The sequence below is a fragment of the Syngnathoides biaculeatus genome, chromosome 6 (assembly GCF_019802595.1).
Source record: "Syngnathoides biaculeatus isolate LvHL_M chromosome 6, ASM1980259v1, whole genome shotgun sequence".
NCBI lineage: Eukaryota > Metazoa > Chordata > Actinopteri > Syngnathiformes > Syngnathidae > Syngnathoides > Syngnathoides biaculeatus.
The window spans coordinates 25,090,562-25,113,003 of record NC_084645.1 but is presented as its reverse complement, the minus strand read 5'-3'; the positions used below and the strand labels follow the sequence as shown (position 1 = coordinate 25,113,003).

Genomic DNA, 22,442 nt, shown 5'->3' with positions numbered 1-22,442 from the left:
GTGCACATGTGTAGTATATTATACACAGTGGGATTATTAATTCTATTCAATGTTAATATGAATAAATTACATGTAATTAGATTGTGATTTGGTGACAAAGTATAACTAATTGATTTTATAACTGGGAGAAAATATTGGCTACTGCATTTCCAAAGTAAGCATTCCAAAATTGATTGCATTATTATGAAATAATTCCTCTGAGGTTTTTATTTTTTCAGGGCCATATCTGCTTCCTCACTACTCCAGAAGAGGTGAGCAAACTTTTGTTGCACGTTTGATATTGAAAATTTCACACATGGGTCAAGTCATTTGTAGGCTTGGATGGAAAAAGATGACTCGCGGTGGCGACCCCTAATCGGGACAAGCCGAAAGGAAAAGAAGGCTTAGTGACATATTAAAATAATAAGTTAAGTAATTCAACTTCATACTTGGGTGTTTGATGAATTAGCAACTGTTCAACGAATTTTGCAGACATGTGTATTAGTAGATGAAGCTAATAGCGCAGTTACATGATGTCATTACATATTTACGTAGAACTGTTATTTGTTAATGCGGCAAGAGTACCACTGCTAATATGGGTGCTCCCTCTAGTGGTATCTGAAAGTATCACTGAATGTACAAACTGCGTAAAAAATCAGAAATCAAGGGTGACGTGTTTTTCAACTGTTTGCGTTTGGTAACACAAAAACGATTGTAATATCTCAACTTTGTCATTTATTTTATATGACTATTAGAAATTTTGGTACAGATTTTTACAAGAATCATGGAAATTGACACTAAATTTGTCGGGCCACATAAAATCATGTGGCTGGCTGGATCTGGCCCCTGGGCCTTGAGTTTGACACTTGTGCTTTCGAGGTCCCGCGTTTTAAAATCGAGAACAAGTTGCATTTAATGCATTACATCAGCTGGAAAGCATTGGATTCAATCCCGGACCCGGCTGTGTGGAGTTTGCATGTTCTCCCCGCGCCTGCGTGGCTTTTCTCTGGGCACTCTGGTTTCCTCCCACATCCCAAAAACATGCAACATTAATTGGACACTCTAAATTGTCCCTTGGTGTGATTGTGAGTGTGGCTGTTTGTCTCGATGTGCCCTGCGATTGGCTGGCGACCGGTTCAGGGTGTACTCCGCCTCCTGCCCCTTGACAGATGGGATAGGCTCCAGCACTCCCCGCGAACCTCATGAGGATAAACGGCAAAGAAAATGGATGGATGGATTATTCTGACAACCTAAATTGCCCCTCGGTGTGATTGTGAGTGCGGTTGTTTGTCTCGATGTGCCCTGCGATTGACTGGCGACCAATTCAGGTTGTACCCCGCCTCTTGCGCGTTGACAGCTGGGATAGGCTCTAGCACTCCCCACTACCCACATGAGGATAAGCGGCAAAGGAAATGGATGGATTATTTGGACACTCTAAATTGCCCCTAGGTGTGATTGTGAGTGCTGTTGTTTGTCTCCATGTGCCCTGCGATTGGCTGACAACCAATTCAGGGTGTACCCCGCCTCCTGCCCGTTGAGAGCTGGGATAGGCTCCAGCACTCCCCACAACCCTCGTGAGGATAAGCGGCAAAGAAAATGGATGGAAATTGCCCCAGGTGTGATTGTGAGTGCTACCGTTTGTCTCCATGTGCCCTGCGACTGGCTGGCAACCAGTTCAGGGTGTGCCCCGCCCCCTGCCCTATGACAGCTGGGATTGGCTCCAGCATTTTCGCGACCCTCGTGAGGATAAGTGGCTCAGAAGATTTTATATATATATATATTATATATATATATATATATATATATATATATATATATATATGCTCTTTTGGGGGCAGTCAAACTGATTATCTTAACACATTTGCAAATTTGCTTTTGGTTTTGATATATAAAAAGATTATAATCGTCAAGCCTACTTATGATAAAAATCTGGACGAGCTTCCCCCGTTTTGCTTGGCAGTTTGTCGTCTGAAAAGTTGCTCAATCAAAGAACAAAGGTACTGAATTACTGTTATTCCTCTAAATTGGTGGAAGTTAAATTTCTTTTTTTTTTTTTTTTTGTTCTGGGTTGTTAATTTCAAAATAAAACCTAAACATTGCCCGGAAGTATCCTGGAAGTTTATTTTGAAGTAAAGAACAGGGGCGGTTTCCTTTCCCGATAATTGATCCAAAAAAATCTCCACGCCCCATGTGACGTTCTCGGCACGCATTATTTTTTATATATATATATTTTTTTTTTTACCCTGTCGCGATTTGTTAATCGCACCGCGTGCTCGGTTTGTTTTGTCAAGTCGGTATTTTTTGCTAGCATTTGGTATTTGAAAGGCTTGACTCGATGGCGTCCAAGTGGCACGCTAACAACGCAGAGCCATCAACCCTGTACATTTAGTCGGTAAGTCGTCGCTACATCCCCTTTGACTTCTTTTTTTGTGTGTTTTACGATAGCACAACTAATTAACCGCGAATGTTGTCGCGTGCGCAGCGGCTCAAACGTAGAGTAGACTAAAGGTTTTAGTGTTTTTTTTCCAGGTTACTGAGAAGTTAACAAGCCTGTGAGGCAAGGTCAACCCGACTTAGCATGCTAGCGTTAGCCAGTGAGGCTAGCAAAGGCATGGGACGAGCTTTCACGGTCGCCTTTAAATTGCTGTCGCGCTGATTTCATTTCACGGGTTGTAGACTGCTACAAGAATATATATTGACTCGGTGACCGTCCCGGTTTTTAAAATGACCCGTTTGCGGTGTGGCGAGTCCAGGCTAAATCCCTAAAGGTGGTTTATTTGGGTCTTGTAGGCTGAAATCGTTTCACCTTTATCGCATCTTCATCCCCCCCCCCCCTCCTCAATGAATCATGACTGGTGGGTTCTTTATTTTTATTCATGAAAAACATTACAGAACAGTATGTTACATTATGTTATGAAACAAACAAGAACATTGAGTATGCAAACAGTATGTAGCACATGCGAAAAGGAAAAATGGTTTTCAGGTGGCTTCATATAATTTAAGTTTTAACAACTTTTACCAATCTGTCTCTCCGTGTGTTGGTGGTTGACCGTCCAATGAAACAACAACAGCTTATTATGTTTTGGAAAGTGCAACATCAGTCCAAGCTTTGGCTTGGAACCTTGGTGAAGCAGTTTGAAGGTGTTTTCTTCATATTTTATCAAGAAAACATATGGCCAGGTTTGACGTCTGCTTGATGGAAACTGAGCTGCTCTGTTTTTGGACAACGTGTGTGGCTGCACTTGTCCCTTACCAAATTAATAATAGGAAACCGAATAAATGCCCCATTTTTTCTTATTAATAATCCCTGGATTTAGTTTACAGGTCCAACCATTAATCAATTAAATGACAACTAATTGTTAAATTAACCCATTCATGGGCAGGGTGGCAATTTTTTTGCCTTATTGAGATAAAAGTCTCCGAACAGGCCACGATCAAGGAAATACTTCTTTTTCGTATGGTTAAGTTATATGATAACTTTACTAATTTATAATCTCGTCCCAAAAATGGGACGCTGCCCGCGAGAGGGTACTTGGGTTTTCTTAGTAGATCGGCCCAAAAACCAGAATCAGATTAAAACACTTAAATATTTTGATATACTGAAGGATATAAGTGAGTTTCTTTCGACTCGTCCCTTTCGGGGTCGCCTCAGATGAACGCACATATGTTTGGCACAATTTTTACGCCGGATGCCCTTCCTGAAGGATATAATGCGTGAAAATCATGATGTCCTAAAAATGGGACGCTGCCCACGAATGGGTTGAAATATTTTCATTGTCTACCGTATAAATTACTCAAATACCTTGAATTTCAGCCAAAATCGAATAAAAATAAATACAGATGGATTGTAACTGTCAGTGAATGTAAGTATAATTTAGTAAGAATTTAGTATTTAATTGGATTACTGTGCCCTGGGTTTCTCATTTGAGGGTTGGATGGAGTGGCACATAGAGGGGTTACATAATCAGGGTTTTGTCAGTTGAAGAAAAAAATTAAAGCTTTGCTCTTTGAAAGGGGAGAAGACAAAGCAGTGAGCGGCATGCAACAAGATCTTCATTTTCTCCTAACTACACCTGAATTCCAAATCAGAAGGCGAAATGGTGTGTTATTTATGTGTATATTATTTGAGCTAATAACTGTAGCTGTGGTTCATGGCTAGTTAAAATTTTTGGAAAAAATGTCATACTTGAGGTGCGTGTAATTATTGTACAGTGTGTGTAATGGGCACAGCAAAATGGTGTCCACCAACGATTTATGCGTGAAGTCTTAAGACTAGTTGAGGGGATGTTCTCAATACTTGTTCATTGTGAGTCTCTGATGCCCTCGGAGACGCTCTGATTAAGCACTATATAAATAAAACTGACTTGAAGAACAAAAGTTAACGAAAGAAGAAACCCTTTGCGAGCAGTTCAACTGATTATCTTTGTTTTGAAGGAAAATAAGACATTTGCAAATTTACTTTTACTTTTAAAAACAATGAGCTCCCCCCCCCCCCCCCCATTTTCTCACGTTCCAGATCATACCGGTAACTATAACCTAATCAAATTATGTTTGTCCTAATTTGAGATTGTCTTGTTTTTGACGAAGAGAGGGGTATTTTTTTCATTTTATTGAATAATTAAAAAAAATAGATTTATTAAAATAAAAGTTACACCTCTAGTTTCTTCATTCATTGCTCCATTTTGTGACCAGATTGGTGATCTCTCTCCCCCCCCTTAAACCTAGAAGTCCCGATCGTGGAAACCCTAATGTGTGACTGAGAATCTTTGCAGACATGGTGGTGCTGTAGTCAGGGAGCTTTTACATCACTAGGATGATGATGCAAGTATAGCGTTCCTTAAATAACCAACTAAAACATCGCCTGCTTAAGATGACATGTTATTTTAGTGTCTCTACATGGTTCCAGTTGAGTCATTGAAAAAACGAAATAAAAAAATGTTCCCTGTCAATGAACTATTTTTCATACTCGGCATGTATGCTGTATTAGGGCACATTCAACAACCAGTGACAAATTTCCTTGTGTTTTTTACATACTGGACAAATATAGTGGGCGATAGCAGCAATATCTCAGGGGGCCTTACTAGCCACCCGTCAGCAGCATCTAGTAAGGGGTCCTATGTAAGGGATTTCCTACGTGGTGTAATTGCAGGGTCTTAAGGAAGCCCATTGTTTTGTCATTGAAAAGATACTGTCGGCTGTCTCTCGGGGAGCCCTTCATCTTGGGCTCTAGGCGATGGACCTTTCCAACCTGTCAATCACTCGTACAATAGTAGCCAATCAGACACCCGCATTATCTTAAACCCCTGGCTTGGCACGCCCCTCTCGCCATATTGTCGCACAAGCAATGCTGGTTGACAGTAGCGTGCGCTTGGAAAAGTTAATGTTACGAAGAAAATGGTCATCAGATGCGCTTGGGGAACGTGTAATTCTAATGAAAGATATCTTTGATTCATTTTCCAAAGCCTAAAACACAGTTGACAAAGCCTTTACGATTGATTAAGGTTTGCGGAAAACCGCACGTGCAACTAAATGTGAACAATATCAACAAAGACAAGAAATGTATATGTTCAAAGGTAAGTGAGGGAGAAGAATCTTCTCTGATTTTCATTGAATTATTATCAGTGCTTTATACAATGCAGAACAACAACTTTTACTTTGTTAGTATATCACAGACCTGCTGAATGAAGTGGGTCATGTTTTATGATGAAGAGTCGGGTTAGGGATACGTAAATGCGGTATGTCATGCGAGAGAAATGTGTATTTGCCTATTTGTATCTCATTGGACTTTTAAAACAGAGCACTGGGTTCGATTATGAGCAAAGTCAAATGAATACACCCACTCACTTATAAAGACTACAATGATATTACTCGTGATCTTTCCAAGTCAAAAGTACTGACCCTGCTTTACATGCGCAGTACAATTCCACTATTTTATCCTGTTGGAGTTCTATGATGTTTTTGCATCGATCGCCAACGTTTCGCCGTAACTCTGACATTGCGTCCTACTCCGTCCAAAATCTTAATTCCGTGTACATATCCTTGCGTGAAATAAGTTGAGACCTCTCTGTAGAACTCTCTTCTGACTCATTTGGCAAAAAACATACAGCAATATTATCTGGAATACGCGTAAGAGAGTCCACTTCAAACCTGTTCTGTTCAGTCTGCATTTTGGAAGCTTGTGGGACATGCCAAATGTAGCGAAGGGGGGCGGAGCTGAAGATCGGCAGTCGGAAAGGTCCATCAACTGGGTTGCCTGCCCTCTTGCGGATTCCCTGGTAGTGGTGGGAGGCGGTTTCTTATCTGCTCTTTCGTCTCAGCCAAGTACCGTGACAGTTTTTTTTCTCTCCACATCAGGATGCATCACAGTCGCTTCGGTGCGGCTGACTCAATTGGTACCTGACTGGAGGATTGGGGGGGAAATAACCCAAAAAGCTGTTGAGCTCACTCAGCAGATACTTTTGAGTGGCCCGGTGGAGCTATGAAGCTGGAGACGAGGAAAAGCTGCGTGGCCCCGGTCCACTCGGCCAGCAAGTGCACGCAGGAGGCGGTAAACAACGGCATGGGCGACCCCGGCTGCACCGATCAGAGTACAACGCTTAAAGCCAGAGTCACCAAGCAGAGCTCCAGGGAGAGCCTCCAACGGAAAAACACCGAGTGTGAAGTGTACGACGACGGGACCAACACGTTTTTCTGGTGAGTCGTTCACATCAATGTTTCACAACCTTACCACTTATTTTACATTATGAAAGTTTCACAACATAGCCCCTCCCCAATAAAAAAAAAAAAATCATTGCATATATACTAAAATACAGTCGATATTTTCTGTTTACTGGATTGGCAACAGGTGGGATACATCTTCCAATAAACTAATACAAAAGCATCCACAGGCAGATATTCTTCTTAATCCGTGGAACAAAGTTATGAATGAACTTCGCTTAAATCTTTCTTTTACTCTTCATGTTAATTTGTGTATCTACGCTTGCACCACGCTGATTTTAAGAGGCCAAGGAACACACAGCAGGAATTGCTTTCCTTCCCGTAATTGTGATGCCTTACGTTTTTTTTTTCTGGTTGTTCTTCTAATTAATTTGTTTTGGTGGTTGAATGATTACTGAATTTTTAAATCAATGAGTAATTGGTTAATAATTGTAATTTCAACATCGAGGTTCTATTTATTTTATTTTCAAAGGCATTGTAGACAACTTTACTGTTAAACTGGCGAGGTCGGTTGCGCTTGCGCCTTCTGACACATACCTGAATGTGCAGAGGTGGCCAATCTGGAAAATTTACATTCTTTCTGGCTTGCGTTGCCAAACAGAGGTCTTTTGTCGAAAATAAAGCTTGCTCAATGGCTTATCTAAACTTTACTTGAGCAATATCGGAGCTGGATACGTAAATTGACGTCAAATAGCATGTCGTTGAGATGGCGTACTTTGATGCGGGGGAAAAATAAACATTGGTTCCTCCTGTCGTAATTCGTGCTTTATAGATATGTATGCGTGTGTATGTGGCTTGTCATAAATGAAGCCTTACCAGTTGTAGCTTTATTATAATAATAACAGAAAGGAAACAGTTGAGAATAGAGGGACCGTAATTTTTGAGAAGCTATTCGCAGTGTTCGCCCCAATTTATTGACTTCAGTCATCCATTTCAGCGACAGACTCCATTCTTCGCTTTTTAGCCCAAAGTGCACGTGTGTACTCTAATTCCCGGCCGACAGCGCACCTGGTCATAAGTCTCACCCACTACATTTGTCAAGGAAATACCATTCGGTACATACATACGCCGCAGCTGTGTTAAAGCCGCAAGTGCCCACATTGAAACCCACATTGAAAAACTCGAGATATTTACAAAGACTGTACGTAGAAAGAGTTTAATGCTAGCGCTGCCGCGATAACGTTAATGCTAGCGCTGCGCTAACAGGGCCGGTAAAAAAAAAAAACATACCGGTAAAAATCGGAGACACGGCAGTACCACGCTAGCGCAGCACTCACAGGGCCAGACCGGTAAAAGTCACTTCCTCTGCACATATATTCTCACTTTAACCTTTTCCACTCGAGTGCCCCCCCCCCTTGCGGCCGTTAGAAAAAATTCCCAAATTAGCCGCACCATCGCATAAACCGCTGGGTTAAAAGCGTGTGGAAAAAAGTCGCACTTTATAGGCCGGAGATTACGGTATATATCTGAACGAACCATTTTTTTAGAAGTTGCCTAATTTGACATTAAAAATAGTAAAAATGTTGCTGATGCAAATTCTAGCTTGTTTTTCTTGATCGGAAGCGTTATCATATGATGTGTCCATATCATGATTCTTGCTTTCTGCGTCAAAATAACTATCTTTGAAATATTAAATTCCAAAGAATGGTGCATTTTGATACCCCCGTTACTTTTCCCTGATATATCATCACTCCACTCAAAAGCCATTTGAGGAAAGCTCAGCTAAGACTCTCTTGTGAATTTGGCTGCTTGAAAAATAAAATTGAATTCTGCTTATCAGTGAAGAATTTTTGCTTCCGGCGTCACACTTTCGAGTGCACGGATTCCATGAAAGCTCCTTTGTTCTTTTGGTTGTCACCGATTCACAAACATCCTCTGATGTGGTTATTGTTTTCTCTGGAGCTTTGGTGTTTGATGGGCCGACTAATTTGATGATGACGCTCGCTCTCGTTGTCGGCTGTCCGAAAGGATGTGGATTTATTGGTTTTATTAACATGTCCACCGCTTCTCCACAAAGACTGACTTGACAATTAAGTCATCTTTTTTTACTGAGGAGTCAGCCAATCAGGAATTGGACTGGCATATTGGAATGGATGAAGAACAACTAGTTTTATGTTTCATTGTCTGTTAATTATTCAGATTCTTTTATTTTTATGTTCAAAATTTTAAATGTCACGAGTCAACGTGTCCACCTCTGTGCGAGTTATTTTGGATTCCAACTTGCGCTCTCTTCGGCACTGTGTTTTTGTCTTGGCAGGCGGGCCCACACCGTCACCGTTTTGTTCATCCTGACGTGCGCTCTGGTATATGTCACGCTGCTGGAGGAGACACCGCAGGACACGGCCTTCAACACAAAGAGGTCAGTGGGTGCTGCGTCTCTTCATCCAGGTGCACCAAAGTATCTATTTCTAACTCAGAAACAAGTAAGAAGTTAATATATGTTGTTGTAATATGTGAATTTGTAGTGTGGGTGGGTCTAAGATTGATGAGGAATTGTGAGACAGCAGTTAGCAAAATTCGGTGCTGTCTGCGCTGACCCGCTGGCGGATAAAGACAGTACTGCTTCTTCCTGGCAGTGGACAGATGCACTCAAAGACCTGCTCAACTTTCATTCGTAATCTCGTTCTCGCTTAACCCACACGAGCCCGTCACTTCCTGTTCCCGCATCGCACTTTAGCGAATGGGTGTTAATCATGTCCTGTCTCTTAAGCCTCCGCCCCGGAGGTCAAAGCGGCGCCCTTGTCACCTTCTCACGCATATGCAGGGCACTTTCTGTGAAAATAATGTCAACTATGATGGAATTATAAGAAAAGCCATAATAAACTTGATTGACATTGAATGCTTTAGGTGACACAATTTTGATTCAATACAGTGTGTGTGTGTGTGTGTGTGTGTGTGTGTGTTGTGTGTATGTATGTATGTATGTATGTATGTATATATATATATATATATATATATATATATATATATATATTATATATATATATATATATATATATATATATATATATATATATATATATATGCGGACAATTTGGAAATAAATGTATCATGGCAGTATTAAAACTGCATAGGAACACATATTCCACGCCCTTTTCCAAATATAGATACAAACCTGATTCATATCAGATGTGCTTGTCCATATGGAGTACTCCGGTCTCCTATAGTGATATGTGAATGAATCACTAAATTACATCGTTAAAGTGTGCATAAATTTAGTGGCTTTGACTTTTTTTTTTTTTTAATCCAACATTTTTAAGTACATTTCAGCAATATTTAACTATTAAATTATTTTACCGATAAGAATCATACACTGCTATTTAATCATGTGAAAATGTTTGCTTTCAAACATTTGTTTTTTCCCCCCAGTTCTGTGCTGTAATTTATTTATGGATTCACTAAATACAGTTTTTGATTTTCCTGGATTTAGGTTAAGTCTTAATCTTTTAACTGTACATGATTTATCAGTGACTAACAAACGCGTTAAATGTACTTTTTATGGAAAATAACCACATTTTTGACAAACATTTATGCGACTAATTTTCACATTGGGAGGGCCCAGTATTTTTTGAGGTTGTAGTTGGTGTGAAAAGTAGGAGAACCGTCCTGGGCCACTTCAACATGATCTAACCTTTAATATTTGTGTCTTCTGTAGAGGTATTGTGGCCAGCATCCTGGTGTTCCTTTGTTTTGGGGTCACGCAAGCAAAAGATGGACCCTTCACTCGACCACATCCAGGTAAGTCAAACACTTAATGCGGGCCAAATCCTGTGACACAACAAATCTTGAAAGTCTTGATTAAACATCCCTGCTAGTACCGGTATGAAGTATATACCGTAATTTCCAACCTAGAGAGCGCAACGGATTATAAGACTCACCCTGCGCATGTGTAATGGAAATACCATTTGGTACATACATAAGCCGCACCTGTGTAAAAGCCGCAAGTGCCCACATTGAAATCCACATTGAAACAGATATTTACAAAGAGACAGTACACAGAAAGCGTTTTCAAAGTTTTAATACCTTAGTTTAGCTTACCATAGCAACAGCACGATAGCACAAACAGGGCTGGTTGGGGGGGACATAACGGTTAAAAAAAAACAAAAAAAAAATAGCGGTAGCAACACTGTAGCACAGCACTAATAGAGCCGGTTAAGTCAAAAAACATACCTAAATCACTGAGATGCGGCAGTAACACAGTAGAATCATGCTAGCGCGGCGCTAACAGGGCCGGTTAAAAAAACATACTGGTAAAAATCACTGAGACACGGCAGTAACACAGCAGAACCACGCCAGCGCTAATGCTAGCGTGGCAGTAACAGGGCCAGTTAAAAAAAATAACATACCAGTAAAAATCACTGAGACACTGCAGCAACACGCTAGCGCAGTGCTAACGGCCAGTTAAAAAAAAAAAAACAAAAAAAACATACCGGTAAAAGTCACTTCCTCGGCACATATATTCCACCCTTCTCACGCTTCCCTTTTCCGCTCGAGTGGCCCCCTAGCGGCCGTTAGGAATGCACAAATTAGCCGCATTGCATAAACTGCAGGATTGGAAAAAAAGTTGCGGCTTATAGGCCGCAAATTACGATACAAGCTTTCAGAATCCGACTCTCAATACTGTACCATGAAAAGATGCCATTTGAACCTCTGATTTTCTCTGACCTGTTAAGCCTGCATGAACCAGCATGTTGACAAATGCTGGTTGAGCTGGTTAGCAAGGATCAAATCGAACCTGTCCGGCTCGGCACACTGGATGCGACTGGTTCAACCAGACCACTCTCAAAACCTCGCCACCGAATGGATGACAAATGACGATGGAACAACGGTTACTACAGTTGAACCTCCTCTATGTCGGATCTTTAAGGGGTGCGGCGTTATGACAGTGGAAATAATATAAAATTCCCACAGAAATTCTTTCATTATTCTGGCATTTAACAAAATTAAATAATTTTGGTGATCCTGACCGACTTGAAACAAGAGAGAGAGGTTTAGTCTAATTTAGCTTCACACAGCGATACAAAAAAATGAAATGTTTTTGCACAGCGTAAATAAACTTTTGGCTTTTACTGCTCTTGTTTCAGTTGTCGTCATGCACGAGACACTTGAATTTAGCCAAATGCGTTTCCTTGCCTCTACCGCCAACGTCCTTATCACAAATGCCTCCTGTAGTTCCAACAGGAAATGAAGGAAGGAGACAAAATAACTGGGTGTTCGCTAATCTCCTCGGTTTTACGTTTCCTGCCTGCTTCTTTTTATGGATCAAAAGACATTGTTTGGCACTGCGCGAGGCAGTTTCCGTTGATTTTCAGCTGGTGGTTGAAAGGCTTTTGGCATAGGTAACCAGCAAAAAAACACCCCCAGGGATTTGAGGTGTAAACCTGTATCTCCTGCTGGATCAGTGTCATTAACACAATTGTTTGCATTTTCCACAACGTCAAATGAGGTCCATCTCAATAGCTTTATCAAAGGTTCTGCCTCAAGAATTTCAGCTGCTCACCAAAATGTAAAAAACATGTCTCAGTACCCAGTACCAGATTGTTTTTGTGTTTCTCCGCAGCGTATTGGCGCTTCTGGCTCTGCGTGACGGTCGTCTATGAACTCTTCCTCATCTTCATCCTCTTTCAGGTGAGTATTTGTCAGGTTGCTATGAAGGGGACTGGCCACCAGTGTCAATCATTCTATGCAACATATTCACATTCGTGATTATAATAGTATTTCCAAGGATCCATGAATATTTACTCCCATGTACCTAAGCAATAATGTACAAAAATACATATACCGTAAATCTTGGCCTACAGAGCGCACCGAAGCCTCACAGAGTACATTTGTAAAGGAAATACCATTTGGTACATACATACGCCGCAGCCGCGTAAAAGCCGCAAGTACCCACATTGAAAAACGAAATAGTTACAAAGAAAGATGGTACGCAGAGAGTTTAACGCTAGCACCGCGCTAACACTAGCACAGCGCTAACAGGGCCGCACCGGTAAAAGTCACTTCCTCATCACATACATTCCACCAGTCTCACTCTTAACTTTTCTGCTCGAGTGCCCCCTTGCGGCCGTTAGAAATCAATTTCATTAATTAATTTCAGTCATTTTTTTTATGTTTTTTGCCGGGGCTCTTGTACTTTTGCTTTTTCCCTCCCCCTTGCAAATATTTTGGATTTACTATTTTACTCCCATGTATTAAGCATTAATGTACAAAAATACATATACCATAATTTCCGGTCTACAGAGTGCACCTACTTATAAGCCCCACCCAGTACATTTGTAAAGGAAATACCATTTGGTACGTACATACGCCACAGCTGCGTAAAAGGCGCAAGTGCCCACATTGAAACCCACATTCAAACACGAGATATTTAAAAAGAAAGATGGTACACAGAAAGAGTTTAACGCTAGCGACACGCTAACACTAGGGCTGTGCTAACAGGGCCGGTTAAAAAAAAAAAAAAAAAACATACCGGTAAAAATCACTGAGACACAGCAGTAACACGTTAGCGCAGCGTTAACAGGACCAGACTGGGAAAAGTCACTTCCTTGGCACATATATTCTACCGGTCTCACTCCGGTGCGCCCTTGTGGCCGTTACAAATTAGTGTCAATAATTTTGAATGTTTTTTCGACGTACTTTGTACTTTTTCTTTTTCCCTTCCCCCTTTACTATTTTGACTTACCGTGATTCTCGGTCTACAGAGCGCACCTTGTTATAAGCCTCTCCCAGTACATTTGTAAAGGAAATACCGTTTGGTACATACATACGCCGCAGCTGTGTAAAAGCCGCAAGTGCCCACATTGAAAAACGAGATATTTACAAAGAAAGACGGTAAACAGAGTTTAATGCTAACACTAGTGCCGCGCTAATGCTAACACTAGCACCGCGCTAACAGGGCCAGTTGGAAAAAATAAATAAAACATACCGGTAAAAATCACTGAGATACAGCAGTAACACGCTGGCACAGTGCTAACAGGGCCAGACCGGTAAAAGTCACTTCCTCGGCACATATAATCCACCGGTCTCTCTTATCTTTTCCACTCAAGTGCCCCCTTGCGGTTTGAAAAAAAATGCGCAAATTAGCCGCATCGACGCATAAACCACAGGTTTGAAAGCATGTGAAAAAGTCGCGGCTTATAGGCCGGAAATTATGGTACATTTTTTCCATCCACTGAACTCACAGATCTACCGATGAGACTTTCTATGCGCAGTGGATTTTTGTGAACAATATCTGAGAGAAACAGGCTTTTTGTGAAAAATTATTTTTTGAGTTCAGGTCAGGGGAAAAATGGGATCAAAAAGTGTTGTTTGTATTTTTCTCCACTGTTTAATTTGTGTTTCCTTGCCGTCTATTTACTTGAATATATATCCAGCCTCGATGTTACCGACTTCCTTCCATTTCCAGTTAACTGCTGCTCAGTCAGTTCACCATTCAGTCTGATTTCAGCTCAAATTGTACACCACCTTATTCGCATCTAGACTGTGCACGACGGGCGGCAGTTCATGAAGTACATCGACCCCAAACTGGGGGTGCCCCTCCCCGAAAGAGACTACGGCGGAAACTGCCTCATCTACGATCCCGGCAACACCACTGATCCCTTCCACAACGTTTGGGTACAACTCTTTGGTTTGTTGAGCATTCAAAATGGGAATATCTGAGTAACTACAGATCTTCGGCAGACAAAATTACATGAATTTTGTTTAACTTGCAACAAAACTTTCAATGTCTTTTTATTGTTCTCTACCCTGGAAAAAAAAAAGGAGAATGTAAAACAAAGTTAAGGTTAGCGCTAAACCTTTAAACAAAGTATTTACACTTGTTGTTGAAATTGCAGCGCGAATTGACGATTACAGTACCGTGATCTTTTGTCAATTCAAAACAATTTTTTACTATAAACTTTTCCACTGGTTCTGGCAGGACAAGATGGATGGCTTTGTTCCAGCTCACTTCCTGGGTTGGTATATAAAGGTGAGTACTGGATGGTACAGCACAGCACATCACCTCAAGCTCAGGATGACTTCACCATGCTCAGCTTGCACTCATGTTTTCTTCCTTCCTCTCTGCCTCCCTCCCTCCCTCCCTCTGTTCCTGCCTTCCTTCCTTCTTTCCTTCCTTCCAACATGTTTCTTCCTTCCTTCCTTCCTCCCTCCCTCCGTTCTTTCCTTCTTTCCATCCTCCCTCCCTCTGTTCCTCCCTCCCTCCCTCTGTTCCTTCTTTCCTTCCTTCCTTCATTCCTTCCATCCTCCTCCCTCCATCTGTTCCTTCCTCTCTTCCTCTGTTCCTCCCTCCATTTGTTCCTTCCTACATCCTTTCCTTCCTTCCTTCCTTCGTTCCTTCCTTCCTCCCTCCCTCCCTCTGTTCCTCCCTCCCTCCATTTGTTCCTTCCTTCCTTCTTTCACAACACGTTTCCTGCTTCCTTCCTTCCTTCCTTCCTTCTTCTCCCTCCATTTGTTCCTTCCTACATCCTTTCCTTCCTTCCTTTCCTTCGTTCCTTCCATCCTCCCTCCCTCTGTTCCTCCCTCCATTTGTTCCTTCCTTCCTTCTTTCAACACGTTTCCTGCTTCCCTCCATCCTCCCTCCCTCCATTTGTTCCTTCCTACATCCTTTCCTTCCTTCCTTTCCTTCGTTCCTTCCATCCTCCCTCCCTCTGTTCCTCCCTCCATTTGTTCCTTCCTTCCTTCTTTCAACACGTTTCCTGCTTCCTTTCTTGCAACATGTTTCCATCTTCCCTCCCTCCGTTCCTCCCTCCCTCCGTTCCTCCCTCCATTTGTTCCTTCCTTCCTTCCTTTCCTTCCTTCCTTCGTTCCTTCCTTCCTCCCAACATGTTTCCCGCTTCCTTGCTTTCTTCTTTCCTTCCATCCTCCCTCCCTCTGTTCCTTCCTTCCTTCCTTCCCTCCCGCTTCCTCCCCTTAGACGCTGATGATTCGGGACTGGTGGATGTGTATGATCATCAGCGTCATGTTTGAGTTCCTGGAGTACAGCCTGGAGCACCAGCTGCCCAACTTTTCCGAATGCTGGTGGGACCACGTACGTGCCTTTGCCATCAGCAAAGTTATTGTGATTTCAAAACAAAACTTTCCTGCTGAATTCATATAATTTGAATTAGTATTGTTCTGCTGCTTTAGCACTCTTCACAGACACCTGATTAGTGGTGTGGTGTGAGTTGTGGGGTTTTTTTTTTTTGGGGGGGGGGTTTATGTGATGTAATTGCTGTGCCTTTTTCAATGGGTGACCAGTGGATCATGGACGTGTTGGTCTGCAACGGTCTGGGCATCTACTGCGGCATGAAGACGCTGGCGTGGCTGTCCATGAAGCCGTACCAGTGGCAGGGCCTGTGGCACATTCCCACTTACAAGTAAGACTTTGAGCCACTGCGGCTCCCTTTCCAACGGCGACCGTTTGTTTTGAAACGAGACAAACTCGGGACGATGTTGTCGTTTTTTCAGGGGCAAGATAAAGCGCATCGCCTTCCAGTTCACGCCGTACAGCTGGGTGAAGTTTGAGTGGAAGCCCGCATCCAACCTTCGCCGCTGGCTCGCCGTGTTGGGCATCATATTTATGGTAAAACTCGGGCGACCCATCCTTGTTTATTTCCACGTGACCAATGAAGACGAAGTCTCGCGTCGTTTTAAAGTCCAGTTGTCGTCGTCGTCTTCTTCTTCAAGTTCCTGCTGGCCGAGATGAACACCTTCTACCTGAAGTTTGTGCTGTGGATGCCGCCGGAACATTACTTGGTGCTGCTGCGGCTGGTGTTTTTTGTCAACGTGGGGGGCGTGGCCATGAGGGAGATCTACGACTTCATGGACGACCCGTAAGTGGCAATAGCGACCGTAACGTTAACGGCGCCGACGACGCTGACGTCTCTCTCCTCGGACTCCGACTGACAGGAAGTTCCACAAGAAACTCGGCCAGCAGGCGTGGCTGGTGGCGGCCATCACGGTCACCGAGTTCCTCATCGTGCTCAAGTACGACCCCAACACCATCATGCTGCCCATCCCCTTCTTCATCACGCAGTGCTGGTTACTGGGCCTCCTCGTCATCCTCATTTGGACTCTGTGGCGCTTTTTCATCCGGTAAGGCAAAAAGTAAAAGGGAGGATGGGGTGGGCCTTCGCAGCGAGGGTGAAGAGAGTTAAGGATATGATTTAAATAAATAAATAAATAATATGCCAGCCAATCACGGGGCACATATCGACAAATAAGCATTCACACCTATAGACAATTTAGTGTTTTAATCCTTGAAAATGAATTCATATATTTTGGGCAGATTTGTAATGGCTCTATTAACACATTTAATACTTTAAAATCAAGTTTCATTTAATAAAATAATGAATGCTCATAAATTGTTAACCAATAAAACAAATATTTAAAAATATATCCACGCAAAGTAAGGATCAATTATTTAAGTTAAGATCAATTATGAAATTCTAATTGACAAATTCTAGGGGGAAACTGCCAGATTGCTGGACATTTTATTATATTATTTAATACAATAATTCAATATAATTTTAAATAGTCTGAAATAAACTCATAAATTATTAGTTTATTAAATTATTGAAATCAAATTTTCATAAAATTTTTCAGGTAAAATGAAGTAGAGGAATCAAGAAAAAGATGTACAAAATATTTCTTTTATTATTTTACCTGTGTATATATAAATAAAAATGACATTGTAACCAATTTTTTAAAAAAATGCTAAAATTATACAACAAAAATTTTTCACAAAATATTAAACGTATAAAGTTAATAATGGATTAACAAATTGAGATAAATTAATCCGAAAATTGTATTTAACAGAGTTGGAGCAAAATGTTTGCTAAAACACATTAACCCATATTTATATTCCTGACCAATGTTGATATACTTTACAAAATAGTGATGAGTAAAAAAAGGTTCAGAATCTATAACCAAATTGACAAATGAGATCAATTAAATCGATACATATTGAGCTTAAGCAACTGTATTAACGCAAACTGCTAAACGTGCGGCAAATATTCCAAGACTCTCGGTCATACGCTTTGAGGACCCGGTTAACGGGCAGAGCGTGCAGGATGTGGCTTGCGGGCTGCACGTTGCGCACCCCTTAACCCGTTGCCTTTTGGTGTGCGCTAGTGACATCACGCTCCGCTACAAGGAGACGCGGCGCCGCAAGCAGGAGGACCCCGCCGACCGCGAGCGACCCCTGGGCAACGGCGCCACTTCGGGCCGCAGCAAACTCAACGGCAGCTCCGACGTCCTGCGCCACAGGAAGTCCTGAGCGAAGACGAAACCAACTGCGACGCCAAGACTGACGCGGCCGCCGTGGGCCACTGGTGGTGGCGTGCTGGCCATTTCCATCGGAGGCTCAGGTTTTGGTTTTTGGTTTTTTTTTTTTGTCTTTTAAGCCCATTCCCGAGTCATACGTGGAGCTTTTCATTATTTATACGCAACATTTTGGGACGTTGGCTTGACAAAGATGGACGGAAAACAGACCGTGTCCCACAATGCATCACTCCGGATCACAGCGCTACAAACTGTGCTAAAAGCTAGCAATGGAACTAAACGGGCCACCAGGAACGCCCACCGGGGTGGAACAACATGTTTGTCCGTCATCCTCGGAAGCAGTTTCCCAACATTTTTGGAGCCAAGGCACAAAACGGTCAATTGTTCTCTAACAAGGAGCTGAATGAAGAGACTGAAAGAGTCACAGAAATGCAGAAATTACCCCAAAAATAGAGCACGTTGGATAAGAATTTTGCTTTTCAGCTCCTTGTTAGAGCGAATTACGCAGAAAGTCAGGAAACGTTGGACTTGTTCATTCAAAAGGTCAAAATAAGCTTACCTGTTTAAAAAAAAAAAAACCACCTTTTTGTGTGCCGTAATTCCCGGCCTACAAGCCGCAACTTTTTTCACAGCCGCGGTGCTGGTTTGCGTTAGCGCCGCTGCGCTAGCGTTAGCACCGCCGTGTTAGCGCCGCCGCGTTAGCAACCCCCATGCTATTGTTAACACCGCCGTGTTAGCGTTTAGGACACCACGTTAGCACCACCGCGCTTGCGTTAGCGCAGCCGCCCTAGCGTTAGCACCATCGCGTTAGCGTTTAGCGTCACCGCGTTAGCGTTAAACTCTGTGTACCGAGGCTTGTCACCAAGTGCGTTCTGTAGGCCGGGAATTTCGGTATTTGAGTCACGGGAGCGGTCTGAATCAATTTTTGCCTTTTTGTGTTTTTTTTTTTTTTTTTTTTAACTTAAATGAAGAAATAAATGAGAAATGACGTCTTTCAGAGGAATACCGGTGGAATCTCAGCTTCGTTCCACTTTTTGACATGTAAGCATTGTGTTATTGCGCTCATCGCTCCCCCACACGGGTGTCATTGCATCTCGATGTTAGGAGGAATCTTATTTCATGTCTCGTGAAATCTTGATGGATTGGGTGGATGCTTGTAGTTGGACCGCCGTTACGCTTACATCACACCCACTGGGTGGCGTCCACAAAACTTTCGTTCTCAGTGGTTTGTTTTGCATCCGGAGGGGAATCTTTTGACCGGAGTTGGCCCACTGTCGTCCTCAGCGGTCTGAAGTTAGGTCAGAAAAATCTTGTGGCGGGAGTTGGCCCATTGTAACTCCTCGGAGGGTTCACAGTACACGATGAAAAAATCTGCTGACTCTCATTTGCCCACTTTAGTTGTCAGTGTCTCCGTTTCCCTCGAAAAAAAATCTCGATACGAGTTAGCGCAGCGTAGTTCTTAATTGCTCCTTTTTTAATGAATAGACCCAAAGCGGGAGTGAGGCCACCCTTTCAGCGGTATAAAGAAAGTAACACTCCCAACTTGCTTCACAACGCTCAAAAGTCCTTAAGTCGCATTTCAGGTTCTTCATTTTAAAAGCTCGTTAGGCTGGACTACAATAAGAAAAAGTTTATCTAAAAAAAAAAAAAAAAAACAAAACAGAATAAATGATGATGCCATTGTCGGAAATAACTACTGATATTAAACATGTAAGGCTACTTTGTATTGTATATTTTAGGACCAATATAAATCTCCGGCACGAGATTGTACAGTGTTAATTATGTGTCATTGTGACAATCAGTTGTGGAATCTTGCTTGAAACTTAAAATTTCCAAAAAAAACATTTTTATTTTTATTATTATTATTTAAGTCAGGGTTGGTGAACGTTTTCTATCAGGGACTGTTTCAACTTTCTAAAGGTTCTCCGAGCGCTATGCTAAGTCGATAAAGATATGGAAATGCTCGTTATTATACATTAGGAGCATTTTGGGGGACTTTTTTTTTTTTTTTTTTTTTTTGCTTTTGTGACGGTTGTCCTGAGGTTTTTTTCTCTGTTCGGGTTTAATGTTGGGCAGGGTGGAATGTATGGAATGTACCACTTTAGCGGTCCGAAGGGATCGCTAAGGTGGCGTCCTGTTACTTGAACGAACAATTCATGTCCGCTCCGTTCGAATGACCAAAAGCTTCATCTTTTTTTTTTTTTTTTTTTTTTTGTTTGCCGAAGCCATAAAACGCACGTAGACTTATAAACACCAAATCATTTTTTGCACCTTATTTAACTCATTTTTTTAAATTTTTGGTTTACATTCCATAGTCTTAAGTCACGGTTGTTGTTTTTGTTTTGTTTTTTTTCCACAGTCACTTGCAATATTTTGTACTTTCTGTTGAGTTGTCAGTTTGGATTTATTTAAGCCATAAAACAGGGATGAGAATAACCAATTTGGGAAAAACACTGAAAATGTCTGCCTTTTTTTTTTTTTTTTAAATTGATTATAAAAATCACTGTTCAACGGTGACCTCTGGTTACTTCTCACAGTGTAAATCGAGGGTGTCAAACTCATTTTTGTTCCGGTTTCCCCTACAGAGGGTCGTTATGACTTTGAAACAAAGATATTTAGTCGCCTCATCAAATTTACATCATCAATTTGTGAGCTAGTTTTGGAATCAGAAATCAAGAGTAATGTGCTTTTTCAACTACACAGGTTTGGTCACACGAGAATATTTGTAATATCTCAACTTTATCATTTATGATGTATGACAATTTGATATCTTTACAAGAATCATGGAGATTAACGCTCTAGATTTGGCTTGGCGGGCCTTGAGTTTGACACCTGTGGTGTAAATACAAGGCAATCATAACGTTTTGAAAACTTCAAATATGAGTCTAAACAAACAAAATACTGAGTGAAATTTGTATCAAATAGTTTACTGCACTTACAAAGTTATACTTAAGAAACAACCCCCCACCCACCCCAAAAGAATTCCCAGATCTACACGTTTCACAAAAATGACATTTTCTGATGAAAAAAAAAAAACTCGGAATTCTGTGAATCCGGGGAAAATTCTCATCCCTGATATAAGTGATATATATATATATATGAGAGAAACCCAAACAAGTTTCACACGTTAAAATCAATTTCTGGTTTTCGTTTACCTCCATTTGTATTCTGGTCAAAGGTTGCAAATAACCTAAGAGATGCTGCTGTACCATCAAATAGTTTTTCTATTTAAAACAAATAAATAAAACAAATGCACCACCTCATAGTCGGACAATTATTTTATTTTGTATATCATTCTTTAAAAAAAATGAAAATACACCATGTCATAGTTGGACAAGCTTTATTTTGTGTCAATAAAAGCAATACCTTCAAAGAGGTTTCATAAGTGCAACTTTTTTTGTGATTAACCCACATTGGATTAGCAGTGAGAGCGCCATCTTGTGGAAATATATATAAAATGGAAAAATTCAAATATCTTAATTTTACAGTCCTAATGTACAGTTAAAAAATATTTTCATTTTTAAGAGTAGAAAATGAACGAATTATATTTTTAAAATGTATTCCAATTAACCATTTTGGGGTGGGAATGAAGTACAAGAAAAAAAATGTACAAGTCACTCGTCATCCCACAAGGCAATACATTAGCAACTGTTGTATTATTTTCACTTTTTTTGTACATTTTATTAATGGAGTTGTAAAAGCATTTGGACAATAATAGTAGAAATAATGCATAGGTTCCGAGTGCATAGTTGAACTTTGACGACTGTAAAAAAAAAATAAAATAAATTTGGAAATACAGTGAAAGTCATCAAATCGAGCGTGTGCACAGAAAAATTGTAACAAACGAAAGTCAAAAAGATTCATAAAATTGCTTTTACAAAGCTGATTTTGAGGTCACAGCTACGTAGACGAAGCCCTTTGGCGGAAGTGTGATTAAAAAGACGTCGACGCTTTGGTGACATCGGCGTAATGGGAAAAAGGCACACTGGCAATTGTTCTGGAATACAGACCGGGAACAAAGAAAATTAAAAATAAATACAAAATAATAATTGATGCCCGTTTGGTTTGCATAATGGATAAAAGGTCAATTATGGCGTGGTCCATGGTACCCTACCTTTCTTTTTAACATAAATGATATTTGCAATACAAAAATCTTATTTTCATTTCCAAAAAAAAATAGCAAAGCCCATTATTTTCTTTCATCAAAATAAATTCACCTCCAGGAAGTCAAGGACAGAAACTTTGGTTTCGAGGGCTCAGGCACAAAAAAAAAAAAAAAACCCCAAAAAGTCAATTCGGTTTGAAATCAGTCGTCTCGTTGAAATTGAAAGAGTCCGCGTTAAAGCAATTTGCGACGGTGTCGCTGGTCCAAAAGGACTGCAAATGGAAAACGAGTGCAAACTGGTACCGCGAGTAATCCAAACCGTTTTCACCGGGCGGGGGTCAATGGGAGAACACTTCGACGACGACCAAATATTAACACT

General features: G+C 41.2%; 1 protein-coding gene across 2 annotated transcripts; it reads left to right on the top strand.

Moving 5' to 3' along the window:
- The first annotated feature begins 2,158 nt into the window (after window positions 1–2,158).
- Window positions 2,159–22,315, top strand: ptdss2 (phosphatidylserine synthase 2). 2 transcript variants are annotated; one of them, XM_061822018.1, is made up of 13 exons: window positions 2,159–2,371; window positions 6,334–6,672; window positions 8,954–9,055; window positions 10,352–10,434; window positions 12,257–12,324; window positions 14,176–14,310; window positions 14,615–14,665; window positions 15,611–15,724; window positions 15,934–16,052; window positions 16,144–16,258; window positions 16,363–16,508; window positions 16,585–16,770; window positions 17,809–22,315. In XM_061822018.1, exons 2-13 carry the CDS (start codon window positions 6,458–6,460, stop codon window positions 17,951–17,953), a joined length of 1,479 nt encoding a protein of 492 aa, XP_061678002.1. In that variant the 5' UTR covers window positions 2,159–2,371; window positions 6,334–6,457; the 3' UTR covers window positions 17,954–22,315. The 2 variants fall into 2 exon arrangements, with proteins under 2 accessions (XP_061678002.1, XP_061678003.1); XM_061822019.1 differs by lacking the exon at window positions 2,159–2,371 and adding an exon at window positions 3,994–4,079.
- Window positions 22,316–22,442: the final 127 nt, after the last annotated feature.

Excerpts from the sequence above, each read along its gene's own strand:
- ptdss2 (XM_061822018.1), top strand. The coding sequence starts at position 6,458 with ATGAAGCTGGAGACGAGGAAAAGCTGCGTGGCCCCGGTCCACTCGGCC. Across the intron at positions 10,435-12,256 it reads CTTCACTCGACCACATCCAG|CGTATTGGCGCTTCTGGCTC; the intron begins GTAAGTCAAACA and ends GTTTCTCCGCAG. Across the intron at positions 16,771-17,808 it reads CTGTGGCGCTTTTTCATCCG|TGACATCACGCTCCGCTACA; the intron begins GTAAGGCAAAAA and ends GGTGTGCGCTAG.